At 39.7% G+C, this 26921-nt stretch overlaps 1 protein-coding gene across 5 annotated transcripts in view; it reads right to left on the bottom strand.

Annotated features, from left to right (window-relative positions):
- The window catches only part of CACNB4 (calcium voltage-gated channel auxiliary subunit beta 4), a 234155-nt gene that overhangs the window by 9284 nt on the left and 197950 nt on the right, over window positions 1-26921 (bottom strand). For all 5 annotated transcript variants that reach the window (XM_045559025.1, XM_045559021.1, XM_045559022.1 and 2 more), the window contains 6 exons: window positions 25698-25717; window positions 25411-25491; window positions 24086-24144; window positions 16478-16587; window positions 10878-11029; window positions 8596-8691 (listed from right to left, as the gene is read on the bottom strand). In XM_045559025.1, the coding sequence (XP_045414981.1) occupies window positions 8596-8691; window positions 10878-11029; window positions 16478-16587; window positions 24086-24144; window positions 25411-25491; window positions 25698-25717 (518 nt within the window). The remainder of the gene's footprint in view (window positions 1-8595; window positions 8692-10877; window positions 11030-16477; window positions 16588-24085; window positions 24145-25410; window positions 25492-25697; window positions 25718-26921) is intronic.

The raw sequence follows: 26921 nt of genomic DNA, 5'->3' as shown, positions 1-26921 counted from the left end.
GGTCCTTAGAGCAGGACTAGGAAAAGAATAAGATGACTTCAGCCCAAACTGACTCATGTTTGAGAAGACTCAGCCAGTTCGACTCATGTAAAAAACTCTTCCCAACCAAGAACAGTCATTAGTAGACTGCAGATGTTTTTTTGCATGTTTTATTCATTCATAGACTATTTACTCAGTACCTATTTTATGCTAGACACTGTGGATATACAGTGGCAAGGAAAACAGATATCATCTTATGTTCCAGAGGCATACAGTCTGGTGGGAGAGACAAGGATTAAAATCCCTAATAATCTATGTCACACTGGGACTTTAATTCAGAACAATAAGACTGAGCTGCAGCTTAAAGTTCTGGATTTAGGACGAGTCCTGAAGAGACATGTGAATGTTGAACTTACGAGGAAGGGGAAATTATGAGCAAGTCAAACAATTTATCTGTCGGGGGAAGAGAGCAAAACAGAAAAAGGAAAGATACAATGGAAGAAAGAGACAACAAGGCCCATAAGAGACAGAGAAAACAGCCAGTTCCCAGAGTTTCTGTCAACACATATCCTTCCGATAAATCTCTCTTTTCCACTACAGTAACCCAAGGAAGTTTCCTGTCTCTTGCAATCAAAAGTCCCCTCCCCCATTAATGTAAACTTTCCACAGTTATGTAAGAAATGATCTGAGAATTGCCCATGGTGCTCTGGTATCAGCGGCACTGTGGTGCTGGCTCGAGTGGGCCAAGAACAGCTGCGCCCCAAAGAGCATCCACAGACTCAGACTGCACAGGGAGAAGAAACCGAGACTGGACAGCACTGGAACCACTCTCTCAGCCACTCCCGCCTCAAGTTCTCCCACAAATTCTACCCTGTGTGTGATCTGGAGTCCGTTGTTTATATCATTTTTGTGTGTTTGAACTGTAAAATTTGATTACACAGGTCTCTTTCTACAATGTAGGTTTGGTTCGTCTCAACAAATCATTTTCTTTCTTTCATGAAGCTTCAAGTGGAAGAACCTCCCAGGGATGCCTGGACTGGATGGGTCCTGATTGCTGCAGCCAGGACTGCAGAGCCCGAGGAGGCGTCCAGGCCGGCAGCTCCCACCGCAGGATGCTATTCGTGTGAGCTCTGTGTCTGCTCGGCTCGTTCTGCATGTCACACTGTCACTGCTACAGACACAATTAAACATGCGTTTAATTACAAGTAATTCTAAGAAAGTACTTCTCTTTGCCAATGAATAAGATTTGTATGTATCAGCACAGGCTGTTTGCTTAAGCCTCTGTCATTGCTAGGAAACTAGCTTTTCCACTGCTAAAAGACAGCTATATGATGGAAGATGATTTGAAACTGCTTTTAGGCTTTCGAAAAGCACAGAGAAAAGCAAATTTTGGCTTCTGAATGAATACGGACATATGTGGCTTATTTTCAACTAGATAGAATTTCACACCCTGTGTATCTGTGACGATTTTTCTTTTTAACTGTTTAGGAAATAACACAGCTGAGTAGACCAGAGTGCTAGAAAGTCAGTATAAGGGGGAAAAATTGGTTTTAATTATATAAGAAATTCAAAGAGAAGCAATCCGATGAACTATGCAAACCAGGTTTGCCAATTTCTCATGAATGTAACGGTTCAAATGTAGTCAGCTCCTTCTTAGGCAGTAAGTGAGGTCCCCTGCAAATGTTTTAATAGCTTAATACGGACGCAGCGAGCTACCTAATCAGCAGAAGCCCGGGCAGTAAGCGTTGCCCGCTCAGCGATCCCATGCCCTTGGCAACAGCCCAAAATAAGGGTAATGTCAAGCTGTTTTCAAAGCACTGCCACAGCGAACACCTCTGACATTCTATGATGGGATATTGTCTTCAGCTGAGGTAGGCAGAAACGGTGTGGCCGCCACAGTGCATAAGTAGTGGACAGAGGAGTCAAAACAAACCATCAAAAATTCAGGCCCAGTAGCCTCCTTTTCTGGATAAACTCTTTCCAGAAAATTAAAAACTAAAGCATTATAAATAACCAACAGTGAAAAACATGCCTCCAGCTCATCCAGTGGGCTGAGAAATAAAATGACAGGGAAGAAAGAAAGGGAAAGAAAGACTGAAGCTGAATAATATGGAAACAAGATTTTCAAGGTCTTTTTAAAAAATTATAAGTATTGAACCATCTGTCTGGTTCTCCATTCACAGAGTAAGATGTGACAATCTTTCCCAGGGAAGCCACCTGAATTAGGGTAACCAACCGTCCTTGTTTGCCAGGGACTGAGTATTTCTGGGGACATACGACTATTAGTACTAAAACCTGGAAAATCCTGAGCAAATTGGAATCAATGGTCACCCTAGTTTTTACAGAAAATAGTGCTTTTCATTTCTTACCTTGAGGGAATAGAGCAAGTTCCATTTGTTTATTTTAAATTATTTTGGGAGGGAAGATATTAGAGAGAGACTAAGTCTTCCTTAATGACCGTGAAATACATACTTTCTAGCATAGAGGGAGAAATCTCATTAAAACTAATGTATATTGTCCAATATGTTTTAGCTAGAAAAGCTGCTGTCGAGTATTTTATAATAAAAAGTTTATAAAACTTAGAAACTAATTTTACAGTTTAATTTTAACTTTTCAAGTTGGTTCATTACTGAATATTAGCTAGATAGGGGAGTAAATATATGCAAACTCTCCCACAACACACGCACGCTTTTACATCTGTGGTCCCCAATTCCCAGGCCTCGGACTCGTACTGTCTGGTCAGTGGCCTGTTAAGAACCAGGCCACACAGCAGGAGGTGAGTGGCGGTGGGCCAGTGATCCAAACTCCATCTGTATTTACAGCCACTCCCCATCGCTTGCATCCCCGCCTGAGCTCCGTCTCCTGTCAGATCAGTGGCGGCATTAGATTCTGCATTATGATGAGTTGTATAATTATTTCATTCTATATTATAATGTAATAATAATAGAAATAAAGTGCACAGTCAATGTAATGTGCTTGAATTATCCCAACACCATACCCCCCACCCTCGGTCTTTTGGAAAATTGTCTTCCATGAGACCGGTCTTGGTGCCAAAAAGGATGGGGACTGCTGCTTTATATTTACTGGTTGTACACGGAGAAAACCTCGTGTGGGGTACCTTTCCTGTTTCTAAGTGGAACAAAGAAATAATAGAGGTGAGGATACTTTCATTTCTTTGCTATTAGAATATAGCAAATGTCAGCCTGAAACTGACATCATTTAAAAAAAGGATTGGCAAATACCATTCAGTAAAATAAAATGGCTGAATGGCACAGACATGTACTGCTAATCATAAAAGAACCAACCAGTGTCTCTCTCATATCAAAACTTCTTTCTGTTATTAAAACGTTTGAGGTCCCGAGTACTTAACTCACTGGTCAATTCGTGACAGGAAATTAGACTCTAAGTTAAAAGACTTTTTAAAATATCTAGGAAGTCTTATGGGGATAAAGGAGAGCCTAAAAATATTGTGGGGCTCCAACAGTTAGTCCTAGGTAGTTTCCACTTTAATGAGCTAAACAGGAAAGACAATCAGAATTCTTGCTGTGAATTGGTGAGAATAACATAAATGCAAAAAATATAGCAACTTTGTTCCCTTTTATAGCTCCTCTCTCTTAATAATTTGTGACATTCATTGTAGACTCAAACACATTTTCCTCCCACACCCCTCCCTCCATCCTGTCCATTCTTATTCTTCAGAGATTATGACAACATCCGACAATGTTAGTGTCTGGAGAAAAGGCATTCAGTATTTTTGCTAGGTTCATATGAATCTGATGAGTTAAATCATAGCATCAGTGGGAATAAACCCTCCCTGACCCTCTCTATCCAAGTCGTGTGGCTGGAACCCCTGGAAAAGGTGTAGTCCCCTTTGTACTGAGAGAAACTGGATCCCTGTGGCCTTGTTTCATGAAAGAAACATCTGAAATCAATTACTCCCTTTTTCAAACGCAAATGTTAGGAATTAAAACTGTGGACATCCAGGGGCAGTGAATAATGAATGCACCATTGTGGAGGACACTTCAAATAGATGGGTAAATCTACATGATTCTAAATAATTTAAATAACATTACTGGAAAAGGGCAGTGGAAAATTACTGCTGTGAGAGCAATACGCATGAAGGATACTGGGCACTACCACTCCCTTCAGAGTTCTTGTGTTTAATAGAATAAATCTGGGTCCACTCAGCAATGGAAAATGATGGCTAGAAGAGAACTACTATAGTTACTGTAATGTTAGAGGCCTGCAAGATTCTGCTGAGGAGATGAGCTCCCCTCCTACAGAGAGAGCGATCAATGTCATTTTACACACACAAAAACATTACACAGCTCAAAGAGCCACAGGGTCAGCTCTTGGTAACACAAGCCAGATTGTAACCAAGTAGGATTAAAGGATTACATTTCATTTATGTATTCAATTGTCCGTCTCTCTCTGCTTTTCTCACCACGCATTATGTAGCTCTTATTACCATAGTACTGGGGCAATTTGAACTTGGCCTTCTTAAAATGGCCTATTTTCAACTTCTCTGAAGAACAAAAGGGTACCAACATCTGGTAGAAGCAAAACGAAATCTAAAAATATAGTGTATAGAGGTATACCAGAAATACAAAATCGGGCTGTTCATATAAAAAACTATGAGATGGTCTTGCAGGTTCTAGTCCCTTAAGCCCCCTTTCTGTCTGCATCCCATCTTTTTTTTTCCTATGAATCCAGACTGGGCAATGAGAGGAAAATCCTCCCTCTTACAGAGTAAAGTAGCCAGTAGCCCATCTCCCAGCTCATCTTTCTGTCTATGGCAAACTGAAAATGGCCACAAATTCTTTGACATTCTGCATCAAGATAGAGGATTATGTCTCCTCTCCCTGAATCTGGAGAGCCTCTGTGACTATGTTGATCAACAGAATGCTGTGGACGTGATGCTGTGCTGGTAGGAAAGCCCAGGCCATAGGAGATTGGAACCCTTGATCTTGAAGCCTGGGAGCTGCCATGCAAGAAGGCTGTATCCCTGTTGGAGAGAGCTCATGGAAAGACCCTCACAGTACTCAGAGAGGGAGGAGAGCTGGTTGAGCCCAGCCTTTTAGCCACCCCTGCTAAGGGACCAGGTTAGCCACCAGCTGAATACCACCAAAGTGGCTGCTGTTTGGAGTCGGTATGTTTGGGGGTAGTTTACTGCACAGTAATACAGAGCCTCGATGTTGGCCTGGGTGGCAACTTTGATCTGCTGTCTGAGTCAGGCTTGCCTCCTGCTTCTACAGAGCTTGACTGAAATACAGCTACTGTCATTTGTTTACACATTGTCTAGGGCTGCTTTCCTGTTACAAAGGCAGAGTTGAGTAGTTTTGCAAAAGGAGACCATATGCCCACAAAGCCTAAAATATTTACTATCTGGCCCTTTACTAAAAAAAGTTTACTGACCCCTCTCCTAGAAAAACCCTTCCCTATGAAACCCATGATTCTCTCGCAAGGAGAATATATAATAACTAACCTGTTGCCAGTCACCATCTAAAGTCTTGCTGGACTAGGAGACGGAGATCTCACACTGACTTTGGCCAAGACATATGCCCTTTGGAAAACCAGTTCATCTCTCTTGGTCTCAGTTCCCTCATTTGTAAAACGAGGAGATTGGACCGGATCAGTCTTTCCCTAGGAGTGTTCCATCAACACTAGATGCATAGGATACTCTACGGTCACATTTTAGGGGAAACACTGCATACTATATGTCCTATTGGAGATGTAAAATACACGTTAGCATATTCAGGGTTCTGCAGTAAAGAAACCAGACTATCTTTGTTTACATAAGTGTTTTCTCAAACATTTTTGGTATCAGGGCTCTTTTCCCATAACACCTGTTGACATCACATGGAACCCATGTTGTAAACAACATACTCCAGGAAATACTATATGGGGTGCTCTTAAAAGTCCCCTTTTGCTCTCATAGTCCCTGAATCTAGGATTCATTCTTCTGGCTACAGAGAGTTAACTTTTTTTCAATGCTCTTTTAGACTTCCCTTTCCAAAAACTTGCCTTTAACTTCTTCCCTTGCCTTTAATTTCTGAGCAATGTGAGACTCTGCCAGTGTAATTTGCTGACTTTTCAGACGGGAGATACAGTGGCCAATTAAGCAAGTTGCAAATTCTCCTAAAGGAATTAAAATGACACAGTGATCACCAATCTTTGGATGACAGTTATAATTGTGGTCTTGAAATAAAGTAGGGACAAATGCAGACACATTTTAAAATGACTACTGGTTTTTATAATCTGAAGATTTCTCCACATGTGCCAAAATAGAGTATATGATTCCTTCTTAGCATTACAAATGCTATTCATGCAATGTCAAATGAACATGTTTACTAAAGTAAACAGTGCGTAGTAAATGTTAACTACAAAGTAATCTTACCTATCTGGACAATGAGTTTAAAATTTCAGGTTTTCTGACCAATTATATAAAACAAGCAAGTGTTTATCCTACTGAGATAAGGATAGAGTAAGGCTGACTTTCCAGCTATGGGGCCCTTGGAAATCCCTGACCCAGGTACAAATCCTAAGGTAGCTCACAGCAAAACTTGCTTTTATGTATGCACATATCTTTTCTTAGTTCCAGCTGTTCCAAACAGCATTTTTTTTAGACAAGGTCTCATGATGTTTCCCAGGTTGGTCTCTAACTCCAGGGCTCAGGCAGTCCTCCTGCCTCGCCCTCCCCAGTAGCTGGGACTCCAGGTATATGCCACTGCACCAGGCCCAGCTATTGCAGATGTAGCAAGTTGTACTATATGCACAACCACTCAATGATCAATCCTCTCAACAACTAAAATATCTCAATTTTAATAAGATACAAGTATTTTCTCTAGTAATTAGTAGGAATAAATATTAATGAACTCATTCTTATAAAAAGATGACATTTCCTCTAATAAATCTCCTGCACTTCTAATTCCATTTAGGTGTCTATTTCCCAGAAGACCAAACTGATAGAACCATCCTTATAAGATTGTTCTAAAAATTGGAGATAATAGCATAGTTCCTGGCTTTTGGTAGCTTTACAATAAAGATTATCTTCCATCAACTGTGAAGTGTTACAGGATCAGGGGCTGGGTAATATATCCTTCTGTAACTGCTCAGTGCTTTAATCTTACATACCACTGCATAAGTGGACTTCATGAGTAAGCAATGTGAAGTTAAACTTCTGAACATAGCTCTCCACACTCCAAGCTATCCAGATTATCTGCAGGTCAGGTAACCAGGTATGTGTATGTAGGGGGAGATGGTTTTAGGAGGGGAGGAAACTGGCTTTGGAGCCAGATAGATCTAGATCTAATCCTAATTTGCTATGCAACCCTGGGAAAGTCATTTAATCCCCTCTGTTTTCAGTTGTCTTAACTATAAAATGGGGATAATATTGCCTATTTTACTAGGTAACTGTGAGGATTAGAGATAATCTATATAAAGCATCTAGCATACTGTGGGCCCATTGTAAACATCTAATGAAAAGATGCATTATTACTTTTATTGTCTATATAGCCTTTCATACATTTACTCATTCAACAACTATTTATTATGGGCCTACTGTGATAGGGAACTGAGATATGACAGTGAACCAGAGAGGTACAAGTTCTTACAGAATCTAACAGACCAGATACGGCATGGTGCAAAGTGTATCAGGTAACTATAACGGAATCTCTCAGATTGTGCTGCTTATGTGTCAGGCAATTGTCCTAAGAACTTTACCACATATTCAGTCATTGGAACCTTACATCAATCCCATAAAGTAGGCACTTGCCCATAATTACATAACTAGTTAGTGTGGATTTGAACCCAGGCTTCTGGCTCCAGAGTATGTGCTTTTAACAGCTATGCTGTGCTGTCTCTCTAAACATTTGAATTGGATTTTATGCTTCCACAGAGCATAAACAATCCTACACAAGTACATAAAACAACCTAGTGATTCCATTGAGTAAGAAAGACAGTCATTTCCTTTAGAGAAACAAAGGCACAGAAATAGGTAGCCAGTGCAGCATGTGGAGACACACTGGCCACTGGAGACCCAGTGCCATGTGAGAGCAGTCCCCTCCCCAACCTCACGCCCCAGTGCTGGCCTCTGCCCCAGCAGCAGTCTCCTGGCAATGGCACTAGGAGAAGAGTTGCTATCATTGACTTTCTCACCTCACTCCACTCTGAACCTGTCATCTGCTATAACCACAGGGCTCCTCCAGTGCTAATCAATTCTTGACCTTCAACATCAGAATATTTTATGCCTGCAGAATTTTCTGGCAGAAAAGTTAAAGGAAGTCAAATTGGTATGTTTTATTTGGTTCTCAAAAGTGTCCACATGACTGGAGGCTGGATGCTAAGTGGTTTGCTGAGTGTTTGCAAGGCTAACATAAGGAGGCAGACATGGAACGCTAAATTCATTTCTTATCACAAGGCAAACACCATCCAATTCTGGATGCCTGAATACAACCAAAACGACAGAAGCAGCTTGTGCAAGAAGTCCTTTAGATTTATGACAACAAAGTATCATCACCGTCATTTTAGAATAAAAATGACAAAGCTAACATGAAAACAAAATTCATCCTCTTCTAACAAACCAAGAACTATCAAGAGAAAAATGATGATACTTACTGGGGGGCATTGTGCAAGTTTATCAGCTGCCACCAGTTGAACGTTCAAGTGTTTACTTTGGGATTTTCCTCTAGATTTAATCAACCGCTGTAAAACCTGATGGAAGAAGACGTGAAGCTGAGGTATTATCAATGAGTTGAAAGAAAATCAAATAAACCAGGATCTTTTTAATGGTCTGTGTAGCCCTGAGTAATAGTAGAGGAAATACAGTGTGAGAAATCATATAAATAAGCCTGTAATGACGTCATCCAACTACGCCGTCTTTCAGTTACAGTGGATTTGACATGTTCATGCTATTCTAGCTCTGCCTAAAGTCTTGATGGCATCCTGTGTTCCTACCCCATATTTTAACCACATATTTCAAAGACATATTTACAAAAATGGAGAGACTGGTCTGTACTAGGTTTTTTTTTGTTTTGTTTTGTTTTGTTTTGACACAAGGTCTTGCTCTGTTGCCAGGACTAGAGCACAATAGTGTCATCATAGCTCACTGCAACCTCAAACTACTGGGCTCAAGCAATCCTCCTGCCTCAGCCTCCCAATTAACTGGGACTATAGGCATGCCCCATGACACCTGGCTAATTTTTTTAACTTTTTTGTAAAGACGAGGTCTTGCTACGTTGCCCAGGCTGTTCTCAAACTCTTGGGCTCAAGTGATCCTCCCGCCTTGGCCTCCCAAAGTGCTAGTGTTACAGGTGTGAGCCACCATGTTTGGCCATACCAGGTCATTTATGTTGAGTAATATTTTGGTTCACTATATCCATGTTAGATAAATATCAGAGTCATGTACATATTTGGTCCTTTTTGTTACTGATAATTAATGACCCATTCCAGTTTAATTTTATGTTAATCAGACTATTTCATGATTGGAAATCGAGGCAAAAAATTTGCTTTGGTACATGGCTACATATAAACCAGTGATATAGCTCTCTTTTGGCCACTGCTGTAACCGTGTTTGGCCATGTACTCCATCTGCCTTGGCCCTGCTCATCCCCCCAAATGGTACTAACCTATGAGGCTCTGTGATACCCCAGCACACAGGTGTGTGAGAGATCCTGTCCCTGCACTTGAGGACACCATAGTGTCATGAGCAGTGGGAGGGGCCAATCTCTCCTCCACTGCTGGTAAGGGTGCTTGAACCCCCAGCAGCTTTGGGTCTAGGTGGTCAAGGCAATTTCGATCCATTCTACTGATTCTCAAAAAGCCCTGGTTTGGTTGGGATTCCCAAGTCCACTGCACTCAAGCATTGCCTGAAGAGATGGAAGGCTGAGGGCCTCCGAAGCTTTGGAGAAGGGCACAGCTTCTTTGGACATTCTCCACCCACGAGAGGAGAACTTGCATGTAAGCACTAAAATACACTCTAGGAGGCACTGACAAGAGACTGATTATTAGGATCAGAGGTCCCCAACCTATGGTGAGTTGCATAATTATTTCATCATATATTTCAATGTAATAATAATAAAAATAACACACACAATAAATATAATGAGCTTGAATCATCCTGAAATCATCCCCCCATCCCTGGTCCATGGAAAAATTGTCTTCTGTGAAACTGGTCCCTGGTGCCAAAAAGGTTGGGCACCGCTGATTAAGATAGTACCTCCCACGGGTATCTATTTCATATTAACTTTTTAGAACATCATCACTTTTTTAAAATGAAAGAACACCCAAGTCAAAAGAAATTGATTTGGAGCTGTTTCATTTTTATTTTTACCTCCCCCAATGGCATAAAGATACATGGCAAATTTTCCATTGTGCTTAATCATGGAATAAACTATATTCCCCAAAGGACCTAACCTAAGCACAAATGTCAGGGTCTGTAACATTTCCATAAGAGATATTTACACAGTGATGTTTCATTTTATACATGACTAATACAGATACTTTTCTTGAATTATGTAGTCTCTCAACTAGGGAGAGAATATTGGTGATACAAGAATCAATATTATCCAAGAAATTTACCAATAGAGCCTATAGTCTATGAAAAGCCAGAATCTACTTTTCCTCAGCATTCTTAATTTTTTGTTTCTATTATACACTTGCATACCTGTATGGTTTGAGAACCACAGTAGATAATAACCTTCTTGAAGGAATAGACTATTATATTTTTTATTTGCTATCTCAAAATTCCTAGAATCTGTACACTGTGAAAATTTTAAAATGTGTCCATTAACAGAGTCTCAACAAGATGCTCTCTTTGCCCACTAACAAAAAAACACAGAGCAAAGAATATTTCAAAAGAAATGTGCTTCTAATCCTTAAGACAGAAATGAGCTAATTACCTTTGGAGATGAGACTTTTACATGAACAATAATTGGTGCTAAGGAAGTCTTTATAAGTTGTGCTGGGTGATTGATGGTGTCTGCATCAAGAACAACCAGTTGCAAAGATCTTGCCAACTCAAAGATTCTTTCAATTTCACTTTGTACTTCCGCTGAAAAGAGAAATAATAAATAGGTCTTGGTTATTCTTATTAATTAGTTCTTACATTTTAAAGAAATAGTATGCTTTCAGATATGTTTGTCTTGTCTACATTGCAAAATAAGACATTTTGAATTGTCATAGTCCTGTCTAATTTAAGATCTTTTCTAAATATAGAAAGAGATGGGTTGAGTTTTGCATAAAACCAGTTGGTGAAAAAAATTGAGATGCCTCTCTTGATTTGCTTCTTACACTCAACCTAATATTTAGCTATTTATATAGCTATGGTGACTTTTTGTGTTGCTTTAGATTGTTGCTTTGTTCTAAAGAACTTTCATTTTAGCTATAGAAGCTGAAATCACATTTAGGAAACAACAGAAATACATGTGCAAAGCAACATCACATGGAAAATAAATGACACTGAAATATTTCTATAAACATGTTATATATTAATATTTTGTGGATAGGCTTTTTTAAAAAAACCTCACCTGTTTTGATTGATATGCATATTTTTGCACTCCTGGTTAATGTTCTGGGTCTACTCTTAAATTAGCATATAACTAAGTCTGGCTGAATTTAAGGATTGGAGCCAATGGACTTGTTCTAAAGCATAATGATCTTTAGCATTTTAAAAAAACAAAACTAAGGCCAATTATATTAAAATGCTGCAATGCATCTAGACCCATATCTATTTGGCTGAATGTAATAGCCAAGTCACCCAAAACTGTGCATTTGAGTCTGGTCAAATGAAAAATAGACTTCTTTTAAATGTGGGAAGCAATCCAGCTATTTTTTTTTAAAGGAAAATAGATTATCAAAACATAATATGGCTTTCAGAAATACAAAAAAAATTTTATGTATATTTTATAAATCACCTAATTTATTGGGTCATGCCCAAAGTTTGAATTAGACTATTTAATTTTCAGGAGAGATGATTCTTCTTTGTTTTTTTACTTATTTTTATTTTTTGGCTATAGGTGTGACCTAACAATGTTGTAATCTGGTCCAGTCCACACAGGGTAGACAAAGTCACCTGATTTTAATTATTTTAAAGATGGCCTATGGTGGTTGGGAGGGGTGGGGTAAGTCTTTTGTTATTTGTTCTAAAGGAGATGGCTTAACCAGGACCTGGTAAAGGGAGGTCCAGGGTGGAGGTCAGGGGATTGTCTTCAGCGGACGATCAGAATCATCAACTATAGTTGAACAGTAATTGCTTGAAGCTAAGAACCCATCCTTTAAAAGCTTTGTATTTCTGCTCATTAGGAGGATGATGGCATTTCAGACAGAAGACTCCATCCTCCTCCTTTGCTGGCAAAGTAATAAATGTCTCTTTCCTTCCTATTCAAAAAAAAAAATTATTGGCCGGGCGCGGTGGCTCACGCCTATAATCCTAGCACTCTGGGAGGCCGAGGCGGGTGGATTGCTCGAGGTCAGGAGTTCGAGACCAGCTCAGCAAGAGCGAGACCCTGTCTCTACTAAAAATAGAAAGAAATTATCTGGCCAACTGAAAAAATATATATAGAAAAAATTAGCCAGGCATGGTGGTGCATGCCTGTAGTCCCAGCTACTGGGGAGGCTGAGGCAGTAGGATCGCTTAAGCCCAGGAGTTTGAGGTTGCTGTGAGCTAGGCTGATGCCATGGCACTCACTCTAGCCCGGGCAACAGAGCGAGACTCTGTCTCAAAAAAAAAAAAAAAAATTATCATAAATATGGCCTGGGTAAAAGGTAATATTGCTCTAAATATCCTCATTGTAAAGGGTCTGTGATTTGCTTTGCTTATCCAGCATAAATTCAAATTCACATCATCCACCAAAAAGTTCCCCATTCCTTAACCAAAAGGATTGACAGGGTGTGCAGGATCATGAATACTCAAGTCAATCACGTAACTCTATTTTCCTGGGCTTTGCACAATAACATAAAATTCTTATTTCCCATAGAATCATCAAGGTGTATGGCATGATCTGTATGAAAAAGTATGAATTTAAAGAGTCAACACATCTATGACTTTTCATGTTATCTACTACAAATGGCCTGAAAGATGTCATGTTGTTTTGAAAGGTGACCAGCTTTCAGGATATCAATGTAAAGAAACTGGACAAGTAGGCTTATTTGCCACATTCTTCAGAAATCATATTTAAAATTTGTTAGTAATAATAAACATATCTGACCTTTTTTTCTCACATGTCAGAAACAGTTAAGAATTTTTTTTTTTCTTTGGAAGGAAGTTTGGAAAATAAAGTCAATTCTACTTTAATAAGTTTCAGCATCAGGATGTTGGGGTATGCTCTCTATTTGCTGTTTTCATTAAACTGCCACTGTTTTAAGGGAGCTCCTGGCCAGGACTATACTGGAACAAGTCTATATTGTTTTAAGCTTCAAATCTGAATACAGTATTTTCTGACACAAACTGAACTGCCTTGGTACAAGGAACCCTCAAGGCACTCTGAGTCTCTGTGTAAATAACTCAGAAATACCTGGGCCTTATTTACTCTGCACCAGCATTGAGGTTAAGTGTGGTTTTTGCCAGAAGCAGAGGACAGGCACACCTACTGTTAACCAAGATGAAACTCTTAGGCAACCAGCACTCTGACATAAGCACAGAGGAGTGTGGGCAGAGCAAGCCCGGAAGGAGGATGCAAGGGCCACACTAAATCCCGGGCTGGGCCCCATATTTGGATAATATATATATATATATATATATATATATATATATATATATATATATATATATAGTAATAAGTAAATTTTACGTGTGAGGAAGAGACAGGCATATTTATCTACATAGCTTATGTTTTAAAGGAAAAAATTCTCAACCAAACCAGATAATCTTGGCTTCCCAGACTGATTCTTACAGGGGTTCCCATGGAGGTTTCCTCATAACCCTATTCCAGTCAGAGCCCTGGACAGTCATGGACTATGATGTTGGAGGACCCCAATGAAGACTTCTATAAGCTGACCACTACTGATCTGGGACTACCTCTTTCCAAGATCTGTCACTGATAACCTTCCTTATACCTATATCTGTACATATTTCTCCCATGCATAAAACACTTCGATGGCTCCCTAGGGCCTGAAGCACCATTTCTCAAAGTGAGTACACTGGAACAGTAATCTCATAAGATATCCTATGGAAAGAAGGGGGTTTAATCCAAAGAATGTATTGCATACTATAGTAGCTTTTCTTGGGATTTCAAACATGCATTACCCCTCATAATTTAAAAGCTCCTAAGGAGTCTTGCAGAGAAGAAACCTGCCAGCTGTTTAATTCATCATTTCCAAATTTATTTGACCATGGAAAACATTTTGAATGTAACAAGTATTAATATCTTGTAAAATTAACATTTCATGAAATCTATTTTGGAGGCCTCTTTAGCAAAGGTTCAGTCTACTTTTCCAGTCTCTTCTGTTACTCTTGAGCCACACCCCTGCTCTCCTTTTCTAAGCATGCTATGTACAAATCTACTTGTTTCTCAACCATACATTTCTTTTATATGTCAATGTCTTTGTACATTCTTGTCTGTCTTGAAGAACCAGCTTAAATATAACTTCTGTGAAGTCTTCTCACACATTGCTTACCTCCTGCCCTTTTTCTTTGTACCCCTAGCTCTTTGTTCATAATTCTGTTATCAGAGAATATTTTAACCATCTGTCCCTTCTTTCTCTTTGCTCATGGAAAAGATAACTGTGACTTAGTTACATCTCTATTTCCAAAGTCTAGCATAATGCATGGCACATAACAAGTGTTCAATAAACATTTGATGAAGGAATCTACAAATGTGCATCAACATGCAGACAAATGGACATAAGTAGATCACACAATGGTTATTAAAATAGATTGTCATTAAATTAACTACAATAGTAGCGGGCATATGACTTACAGGGTAAAGGTAAAAACCATGAACCATGAACTGAGATCTACTTTGTTTCTTCCTCAACATTTACACTGACCCCACTGACTAGCCTGTAAGGAATGACTTCAGAGAATACCCATGAAGCCCTTGGAAGGTGCCGATAGTTGCAGGAGTGAGGCAACCTAGCTTATGCTTTTAAGTGTCTTTTAGCTTCTCATACATCAGAGGAAGGAGTAGTTAAAAGCCAAAGACACTATGAGGAGTTAGAAAGAGGGTGGAAGACAGGAGAGCAGAGCATAGATGCTTGTTTGAGAAATCTTCAACCTAATTGAACACCCTTGTCAGCTATATTTGACTTTAGTCAGTTACCTAATCTGATTCATCATCAACACTGCCATTATAACCTCCTCAAGGTCAAAATACTTTAAGAATGTTTCACTCTGTATGTGGAAGGCTCTAAATACAGGACTAAAGAAGGAACGACTAATCTCTGGGATCTTCCCTTCACAAGCGCTGACCATTATTCCATTTGGTATGTTTAGCACTCTTCCACAAGGCAATCACCCAAGAAATATTTATTGGCAATTCCCATGTGCCAGTCCCACACTGGGAAACACAGATATTAACAATACTTTGTGTCTTCTTTACAACTTGCACAATCCTTGGCTCAGGTCAAGGCACAGCCATCAGTGGATTCTTGATGGGATGTTAGGACATGCACTCCACCTTAGAAACCCTAATTTGTTACGTTTTCTGTCATCCATAGAGCTCATTTCAATAGTTTAAAAAATGTAGTAACATGGAAGATCCCTATCTATCTTTCCTAGTTAGAACAAGTTGCCCTCAGAATGTGAATGCAAAAGAGAATTCTAGGAAGTTATGAGTGGACTACACCAGTCTTGGCAATTGTGGAGACCACCGACAGGATTTCCAGATGAACAATGTGATTCACCAACAACATGAACTCACTCCTGTGTGTGGGGATTCCTCCTCCCAGCCCTGCTTGCCTATGCCTTGATGGAGCTAATCACTTACAGCCTTTTATTCTTTTCCATCATGGTGAATTTTAGGATGCTTTCTGACTGGTAGCCAGAAAAGACATGTTTAAACTGCCTGTATGTTATTAATGGTGGTTTCCATTTCTACTTAAACAATGTGACTATTCTGCATACTACTAGCCACAGAAGCAATACTAAGAACACCATTGTCTGATTTTTCTTCTAAAGGTCTGAGAAGGCTGAATATCTCATTTCCTTTCATGTCAGCTGTGACTCAGTTATGACAGAAATCATTAGTCTCATTGAGAAGCTCGGGCAAAACGGAGATGAGTGGTTTCCCGTGGTTAGGCAGCAAAAGTCTAGGAGAGCCCATTGAGGATTCTTCCCGCCAGACTACTAATTAGCTAATTGCCCAAAGCTGAGAGAGAGCAGGCTCCGGCTGCTGCAAGCCTTTGCTTCCTTCTTGTCCATGTCTAGCATTGTCTTTAGGTATTGATCAGTGCTTCCCCATTCTGAATGGGGGGCAAATTGGAAAAGACATTCACAAACACACCATGTGTCATCCCGGTCTGTAATCACAGCTTGGAGAAGTACCACATTTGAACATCTTACCTAAGCTGGACCGGGTGTTCGAACGTTCAATTATTGCTCTCTTGCTGGGATTATTTAGGACAGACCTCTTAGCAAGAGAAATGTCAGCTGTCACTCTTGTTATTGATATCCTATGAATAGGAACACAGAACAGAACAAGCCAGTAAAAATGTTATGGGGCTCTCCAAGTGATTTATAACCACAGTACTTAATAACCAATTTACATACTACAGTGGAACCACAGTACAATAAACATTGGCCACAAGTATTTTAAACAGGTTTTGGCTAGTATCAAAACACAAGCAGAGCAGAATGGAGGATAGTTCTGGCTACTAAACAAAAAAACTACTCCAGTGAAAATGCTCTTCCTCCATTATGGCCTGACTTACTGAATTCCCTTTATAATGCACACCATACCAGGAAAGAATCAAAACATGTAAGTAAACCATGCTCTTTCTAGGAAGCAGTAAGACAATTTCCCCACAATTCACAGTTGATTTGCTCTTGAACAAGACCTTCAGGAACGACCAATGCTTTGCCCCGGCATTTCAATGCTGCTGGCCAAAGGGGGAAACCTCATCAAAGACAACCAACCAGTTGGTGGCTAAGTTGCATTTCTTGTACTCAATAATTTATTCATGATACATGAGCCATTTCCCCACAGGCCCGAAGGGACGCTTCATTTGTAAGAATGTGAAAAATATGGTTTCTTTTCTGCAGGCACAGGATTCTTCAGCACATCTGCATATGGTGGGCAGTCACAAGACACTTAGTTGAGAGCAATGTGAGTATCGTGCCAAGATTTTAATAAGTTAGAAAGTATCCTGCAGACGTGCAAGAGAAGAATAAAGTGAAGACACTGCAAATAAGTGGAGAAGAGTGTCTATTTGCATATGATTTATCAAATGAGAACATCTGGGACTTACAATTTTAAAACTCTTTATTTTAAACTGGGATTGCTCGACTTCCGATTATTATCTGTCTGTAGAATTCAAACTTTGCCTCTCTAATCCAGTTACTGCCACCAAGGGCCTTTCTCTATCCTTATCTTCACAGCTTGGCAGAGTTCCCAGAAAGGAGACAAAAAAGCAGCACCCCTTCCCTTTTATACTCAGTTACTGCACCCATTCTCCTCCATTTGCAAACTCCTTTGGGGGTTGGAGTAGGAAAGAGGAAAGAGTTATTAACAATTATTGATTTGCACATTATCTCACACCTGTTTTTGGACAACGCTGTCAACACTGTCAGGAAACTCTTTACTGACTTTAGTGACCCAAAGCCCTGGGGAGAATTTTAAAGGGTCCTTTTCACAGATGGTTGGAAATTACTTCTTTAAAACAACAGGCTGTGCAAAAGTTCTGGTGCCATTTTAAGGCAGAGCATTGCTTGTCTGTATCATTGTGTTTATAAACTGTACGTGGTCAGGAAGTTTTAAATTCTTAAACTTTTAAAACTTTTAGGCCCTAATAACTACTTGATGCATCTTCAAATAGTCTTCTGCAGAAACCACGGGTTTTGCAGAAACACCTCAGGGACCATTCTGAGCACTAAAGGGAGGGGACTTACTGGGGCTCCAGCTCTGCCCCCCTCAATGCCAGGCAGACACCTCTGCATTTCTGTGTTCTACATTGGAGCTTTATATCTGATTTCATTGTAAAAAGTTATTCAACTGCTAAAAAACACTGGTGTAAAAACTTCTTCATTTCACCAAGGAGTTGGTGAGATATGAAGAAGAAGCTGCACGTGGTTAGTTAGTTGCAGGCTAATCGGTTCCAAACCAGGCATCAGGGCCAGGTGGCTGCTCGGCCACCTGACTCCATAATTCTCTTTCAGTTCCGCTTTCTTCTCCAGCGACCCTGAATCTCCAGATATGAGCCAAGTCTTCAAGCACAGACGCACAGTCAGTCTTGGCCTTGCTCTGAGATAGTCAGGATTTAAGTCAGGTTGAGGCTGGGTGAATGCTGAGTCTCCATTACTCAGTTGCCACTGCAGCTGGGAGGCGTGAAATCTCATAGGCAGCTTTTTTCTTTATAGAATAAAATTTTCATGTTTATTTTCGTGTTTCTGGGTTTCTTGTTTGTTTGTTTTAAGAATGGAGCTGCTGGATTGAATCACAGAGTCATGTTCCAGAGCAATCCAAATACTGGAGATGAGTGGGTAGGTTTAGGGAAGGAATTCAACTTGATCAAATAATGATTTTTGGAGGGCCCAAAGATTCTTTTCTGCTTAAGTGAAAATCATATTTTTTCAATTTTATGTAAGCAAGTGACCTTTAGTTCTTAAAATATAAAGGGATTATCAACAGATGCACCCTCTTATTTTTTTTCTGAGTTTTAAAAGCACTTTTTCAAAGCAATTTTCAAACACAACTAAAGTTTAACAAAATATAGAAAACAAGTACTTAACATATTTCAAAAATAGAGGAAAAGGTGTGGACAATAAAGTATTCTTTTTTATATTTTATTGGCTAATAAAAATATAAGTTAATTTTCTAATACAAGTTATTTGTTAATAAAAATACACACACATAATATAGAGCTCAGGAGAAGAGAGATACAGCTCTAGAAACCCTTCAAAGATGATTACTATTATCAAAAACAGACACCCCAAATTCTTTTTCTGTAAAAGTTTCCCTAGGAAAGTAAGTATATTCACAATTGAATGCTATCTAGCTTGTGTGCTTTTTTTTTTTTTTTACTTTAAGTGGTATCCTCCTTCTACTTCTTTTCCTGTTATATTCAGGTCAACAATTGTCTTTTAGCACTCCTGTGAATCTTGTTTGATATACATCTCTAAAAGTTCCCTTGGAAACCTTTCTGTGACAAGTGTTAGTAGTTACTGGCCAGTTGGTAAAAGACTAACAGGAGTTCAGCAGATTGGATGTTGCAGTAAATGTCCCTGAAAACTAGCAAAAACCATTCCCTAAACCCAGTAAATCTGAACCCCAACTGTTGCTTATTTCCACTTTGCAATTCATCATAACTGCTGCAATCCATCATGAGCTATGAGTTATTAGTTTTTTATGCTATTTCTGTGGAAAGATATTACTCTCAGTTATGATACATTCATTCAAAATTAATTGGAATTTCCATGTTGCTAACATCACAGCTATAAGAGCCTTCTGTACTCTATCCTTGCTACATTTAACATGCAGCCCACTGGGTATAGTAACTTTTTCAAAACTTCTAGTATTAAGAGAAAAAAGTGTTCCAAAGAGCAGAAGAGTGCACTGTCAGGAGAATGGTAATGAAAGGCACAGAAGAACTAGTATTTTCCTGGATCTTTCTCTGGGTGGTTGCATGACCATGGACAAGTCATTCCATCTTTTTAGATTCAGCACGCTAATCAATAAAATGGCAATGGTGGCTTTGTCATAACTATCTCATGAGATTATCATTAGAAGCAAATAAGGTAATATATAAAAGTGCTTTCAGAAATAATTATTCATAAGGTCCTATATTGACAGGCACATATATAATGAATACAAGGCAAACTATTATTATTGGAGATTTGAAGACTTGAAGGAGATAGCTTCCTTATATCCTATCCACAAAAGTTAGCAGTCTACCATGAACTCTCCCATTCCCAGAGTCCATGAAATGTGGGAGGAAGAATTAGGTCAGACATATTGGAATCAAAACCTACTAATTTAAATATTCAAGTATGACATTAAAGTGTTTAATTATCACCAGTGCTTTAGTCCCCATTGATGAGCCTGTAGTTGAACAGAAAACAGCAGGAGTTTATAGGAGAATAATATTGATTAGGAAACAATCAAGTCACTGCTTTTTTTTCCATTTGGTGACTGCAATTACAAATTGTTTTCATTCTTACATGGCTTGGCTGCTTTATGATAGCTCAATTGTTTCCATTTCCTTTTAAAAATAAACACTCTTTGAGTTGTATTAATCCCTAAGTTGTATTCTTAGCTTTTTTTCTTTCAAATTCTTTCTCAAACCCTTTTTTTCCTTTACATGTTCCTTGGCTAATGGCTTCCTTTAGCTTAATATCCTATCTGTGTAGGTTACATGATGTGCATATAGGATTTTTGAGCACAGTCATGTCAGTTACAAAGTATCCCATAAATGCCACAGAGCTGATCTGATCCAGTTGTCAAAAAGCCTAAAGTAACAACTTTTTTGGGATTTGAGATGGTTGGAATAGGTCAACAAACTGCAGTTGGTTTGAACGCTTGCTGTTCAGCCTCTGAATGGCAGATGCAACCAGCTGAACAAACCTCATCTGAAAGGATGATTCCCCAATTAATGTTTGTGGTGTGAAATGAAGAGAGAAGCTCTGAGCCCATTGTACGTCCACTGTAGCACCAGGCTGGTGCTTGTTGGGTTCACTGAGTTTATGGTCTGTGCACAGGAATCATCACTGCATGTGGATACTCACATACACAAAGGGCCCTTGGGAACTGTTCAGTGTCGTGCTTTTCATTTTTCTTGCATATATTACAGTAGTAATACATGTTAAATTTTATAATAATTAATTACAGTTAGTAATACAATTAAATTTTATAATAATAAGTAGCTCTAAACTGACTCAAGTCATTTCTCAGGTATCAAAACAACCCCAAGTTTATGATTCTGCAGTAGTCAAGCTGTTGGACTTTAATCCAATTTGTTGAATTATTTTCTAACCAAGATCTGAAAAGAAGTATTGAAGAAGAAAGCCTCTTATAGCCAGTGGATCCCTTCTATACACTTTCTGGAAAATCACAGGACTTTCTCCTGATTATTTTATCTAACCTACAGTATTCACAGCCAGCGAAACACAGAGTAGGTTTCCATTAGAACATATTGTTTATGTTGTATCACTGTGCTAAAGCCTTCCGAGTAATTGTTCTCTTGGCTGGTTTCAATGAAAGACTATTTGTTGTTTTCTCTCCTTTTATTAATTGGTAGGACATAATGCAGCAGATTGCCATGGCTCAAACATAAGGATATTCCCCATGCAGAAGACATGTCAGAGTCAGTGTGAAGCTACCAGTGAATTTCCTCTTCCTTATCAAAGTCACCACATACACTCTACCAGTGAACTCATTACTGTCTTTCTGCTGCATGGCCTCTTAATATTTAAAAGCAAGTCTACTCTTACCCTCACCTTTAATATCTATCTTTCTCCAACTCTGTCATACATCAGATCTCTCCAGGGCACTAAGTCTCTGTCTCCAGCTATTACTTTTGCTGCTGAAGAATTCTTCCTCCAGACCTTCTGCCGTGTCATCAGATCCTATGAACACTTGGCATTAAAATTTTCATTCTACTTCTATTAAAACCAACTTCAATAGTAATCAATGCAGACAATTCTACTTGACTCAAGACAAGTCTCTGCTGTTACAATGAAGTAAATTTCCTCTTTCTGGGCCTCAGGAGTGAGGAAGAACATCAGATTCTTCATTCTTAAAAGCAGTAATTAAGCCATTCACTTTCTCTTTGCTAAATTATCACAAATCTTTTCTTCTTTTCCACAGTTCAAACCTTTGATAACACTGCTGTCTATAAGTATGCTATATGGGGACCAAAACAATCTAACACAAACTTAGGCCGTGTTATGGGATGAGATTAGTTCAGACTGAGGGCTGTTATGGGGCGGAGGATGCGGCACTGATCAAAACTGCCCTAGGTAGAGACACCACAGGTTCAACCACTGACTCCAAGCACAGCTGAAGGCCCTGTCCACATGCAAACACGGATACAGAAGAGTGGGCCATGCATGTTGGCTGCCCTCAATCCACAGAGAGCTGCTTGAGGGTAAGGGTTCTGGCCCGGACCACCAGAAGGCAGGACCAAGACCAATACTGTTAAGTTAAAGAGTCAGAGTTCAGTTGTTTCTTTGCAATGCTTTTTTAGGAAGTGAATTCCTAATAGCCAGAAGTTTTCAAACAAAAGCAGGTCGTCTGATTGTGGTTGTTGCAGAAGGGAGATGAGACTAAAAGAACTTTGACATTTCCTTCCACCTCCAATATTCTAGTATTCAGTACTTTCCACTCGTTTTCTTTGAATCTACTTCATTCTGTCCCTATCTTCTTTTAAAAAAGAGTGGAATGGGATAGGCACATGTCTTTCTTATTAAGCCCTTTATGTCCACTAGATGAATGTGGCAGAGACTGTTATTGGCTCAACAAAATCTATCTACCCTTCCTCCTGGGTAGTTAGTTAGACTGTATTTCTCAGCCTCCTTTGTGCTTAGGTATGTCCACGTGACCAAGTTCTAACCAACGAAACGTGAGAAATGATGTGCACCACTTCCAGGCCCGGCAGTTCCTTTCCCTGAGCAGCCCACTGGAGAGATCACCCCCAATCCCTCTACGCCCTCCACCCCTCAGCAAAGGGCCCCAAGTGAGCGGTGGAACAAACGTTTTGCCCAATCCCCCTCTTCCCCTTCTCTGCCCTCCCTCCCAGTCAAGGAACATCTGCCTCAGAATGTTAAGTCACCAAAAATAAGCATCCATTGTGTTTAAATCATTACACATCTTCAGGTCCATTTACCAAGGCAGACCGGCTAAACGTTCACGTAGTAGCACAGAAGCATTCTTATTTTTTGAACTAAAATCCCAGTTTATTTTCTTCGTATATAGTCCCGGAAACCAATGAATATTTTTAACACAATTATACAGAAGGCTTTTCTTTTGACAAATATAAGCAATTTATACTGAAAACATTGTCATGTTTGCTTTTTTCTTAAAATACCAATTTAGTAGAATCTACTTGAAGTTTTTTTTTACATTTTTAAATTATTTAGTGTACTTAAGGTGATAAATCGGCTGCATTTCCCCATACTTTTCAGTATACAACCATTTAAATCTTCTATATTTCTAGTAAGTTTTCAGGTTTTTTCATGTGTTCATTTTTACATGGAGTGCATTTGGCATTATGAAAGAGCTTAATATTGAGGACTGAGTCAATATGGACTTTTATTTTTTCTCTGAAAAACACAGAAACTCTCTTTCTAGACATTTTTCACAAAACTTAATTGATAAAATTATTGGATGGCTAAAGACAGAGCCCTATTGATGAGTCATAGCAAGATACATACAAAATAGATTTAAAAAATAACAAAGTCATTTCTAATAAAACAAACCCAGAACTAAACACCCACATAAATATTATTTCCTACAAAATAGTCACTATGGGAGGCTTATGAGGAAAACAATTCTCACACACTTCTTTTGAGGAAATTTAGTACTTTATACTTTCATACGACACACACATACACACACACACACACACACACACACACACACACACACATACAAAATGCCCAAATATTACCTAGCTTGGCCAGCAAGCCACCATATTCATCAGAAATATTATATATTTTAATCAATATTTTTTATAAAAATCATTTTGGTATGAATTCACTAATAAGTGAGAAAATAAAGACACATACATTTGAATAAAACAAATGGCTTATTTCCTTCTCAAGGTCCTTTTTCCCTTGGGGATTCAATGCTATACTTCATATTTTCAGAGTTCTTTCATTACATTCTTCCCAAGAATACTGAGTTAACTTTTAATTAGAGAACGTCTGCAATCTCTGGAAACATAGATCCACAAATCAATTTATCATACATGTTTGGTTAAAGGAAAATAAAAATACAAAAACATCTATATGTCTCACCTCCCATCAAACCTGTGCTTCAGGAAATCAAAGAGGGCTTTCTGCATCATGTCTGTTACCTTTGCAGAGGTGAGAAAAAAAGAATGAGGCAAACACAGGCAGAGAGAGAGAGAAGTCAAAAGTGAGAGAGGTGGGAGGGAAGGGCGCTAGGAATGAGCAAAGACCTTATCACAGCCAGTGGGCTCCTAGGGGAGGTTAGTGTGGAAGGTGTTTTTCATGCGTAACCCTGTGCAATTGCTAATTTCCCCCCTTGGTTCTCTTCCCCTCTTCCCCCTTTGCTTACTAGGGGATAGAACTGCTGCCAGGAGAAAACAGGCTGACTTTGTACACAGTTGCTGGCCATCCTTGGCCCTCCTGAGCTATGCTCGCCTCCAGCAAGGAGCAGCTAGAGGCCAGAGGCCAGCCCTGGGCTCTAGCTGTCCAGCCGGTCTATGCACGTTGGGGGAAATTCTCCATGCCCAGGGCTGGGTTTTTGCAGACCACTCTCCTGCTCATCTCTCTGACATTTCCCACTCAGAGAAAGACAGAAAGAGAGAGAGACAGAGAGAGAGAAAGAGAGAGGATTCTTAGATCTGCCTCAAAGAGATTCATTAATTCATTCAACAAATGCGTACTGAGTGCCTACTATGTGCCAGACATTGTCCTAGCTCAGTGGGAATGGTGCCCTGGAGGTTGCCCACCTTGATTTTGATGTCACATCCACCTGTTTTTATCCATGCTAGCACAAAGTCAAACGGCAACATCTGAAATGTAGTATATCTAAGTTGCTACTCTTTTCCTGGTTATACAATATTGCTTCATTAACCTCCAAAGTTCACTAATGTTTTTAGTGGCTTTTTTTCTGTGTGTCCTTTAAAATAAATAAGCAGAGAAACACGTGATGGAATATGCCATCACCTTGAGCACCCAGCAGGGTGAGATTTGTTGGTACTTTGAGGGGTTAGGTTTGCTAGAAGATTGTTTATATGTTCCCCTGTGCTGTTCATTCTCTGTTATTTCTAATAATAATGAGAATGGTCAAAACAGATAAAGTTCTTTTCTCTGCATTTAATGCAGAGCAAATCTTTGACCAGAATTCCCCACTGTAAACACTGTGAGGGGGCTATTTCTACGCAATGTCATACAGGACAGATGAGAAGCGTGCAGGAGAGGAAGGAGAGGGCAAAGGGCCACCGGAGTCCCACACTGAACCACCCGCCTTCACATCCTGAGAGCTGGCTGCCCTCAGTACCGATATGTAAACAGACCCTGGAGGAGCAAGCGCCAATGTGACTGTCTCCTGGGTTCTCGGTCAAGAATGGAAGAGTAACAGATGATATTTGTACCTCATAACCTTTCAGGGACGGCCCCACTAACACCACCGGGCGCATGGACGGCACCACATCGTAAGGAGGAATGTGCTCCGTCTGAAAGAGATGATTTGACACGCGTGACAAGGTGAGGCCGAGTGCACCTCGACAGCCACAACATTCATCATTCTCAGGTCACCACAGGTCCCCACCGAGGAGGCTCATCCCTTATGTTACAGCCGTTGGGGTTACTGGCATGGAGCACTGCAGGCATGGATGTATAGGAACGTTAACAGGAGATTTAAAAAGGAAACATAACTTACCACTTTTTGCTTCTGTTTGGCTAAAAGACAACAATGAGAGCCATATCAAAATATGTCATCTCTGGAAACGACAGTATTCTGAGTTTAAAAGATGGAAGAATGTACCCATTTGTCCCTGTAGTTACCTTTATCACTTCCCTATCACTCACTCTGTAGAGCTCTGCTCTATTTTTTCATTCTAGACATGTCAGTTTTGAAGACATATGGAAAACAGACAACTTCCTTCCTGGATGAATGACCTTATATCCTGATTTTGTGCTGGGCGGGGGTAGTAGACAGGAGTTCTTAACAACATCGGAAGTTCCGGGCCAGCCCTTAACCATGGCTTGTCCCCATGCTAGACACAGCACAGTGTGGCTGGGAACAAGTTGGACAAATACAATTTGGTAAAAGGAAACAGAATAATAATTTGGGGAAAAAAATGACTGTCATCTCAACCACTAGTTATTTTTGAATATGTAACTGGTGAACCATGAGATAATTTTGCAGTCCCTTAGGTGTTTTTGACCATTTTCTAAAACATTGACCCATTTTTTTCCTACTATGTTGCTTTTAAATTTCAAATAAATTTATAACCAGTGATTCCTGTTCTTTCCTGTTTGTAATAGCAAAGAACTACAATGTCCTGAATGTCCAACAAATGGGAATGAGGCAAACTATACTCAATATCTGATTTAAAGTGGTTTTGTGGCCATCCAAGCAGGTCCAGTCTGTTTGGGGGCAACTCAGAGACCTAGTTTGGTTCAATGCCCTGAGATCAGGACAGATTCCCATGAACAATGACTCGGATGCTTAGAATTGTTCCAGAGCCAATCCCGGTTCCTGCAGTTATGGGAGGCTGAGATGGAGCCTTGGACTTGCCGTTCTGAATTGGTAATGGAAGTGGAATTGGAAGTCAGGATGCTGAATGCCCTAATGCAGCAGCAGTTCTGGGCCAGAAAGAAATTAGCCTATGGAGTCTGGGAATGAGGTGGAAGAAAATTCCTGCGTGAATACCTCCATAATTTCCAAATGTACCACAAGTCCTGATTAGGCCACCACTGTCCCTTCATGACCCTTAATTCCAGGACCCAGTTGTCTGCTGTTCAGATACAAACAAGGCCATTCCTCATCCAGACCCTGCCTCATTCTCTGTTTCAACCCTCCCAGCCTCCATAGCCCAAAACATCCTAAAGTTTCACATGGAGACTTAAATAGAGCATTTTCTTGAGACTCTAACACTTT

Source organism: Lemur catta, chromosome 8, assembly GCF_020740605.2.
Source record: "Lemur catta isolate mLemCat1 chromosome 8, mLemCat1.pri, whole genome shotgun sequence".
NCBI lineage: Eukaryota > Metazoa > Chordata > Mammalia > Primates > Lemuridae > Lemur > Lemur catta.
Note: the sequence above shows the minus strand (reverse complement) of the source record. Positions and strands in the feature narration are given on the sequence as shown.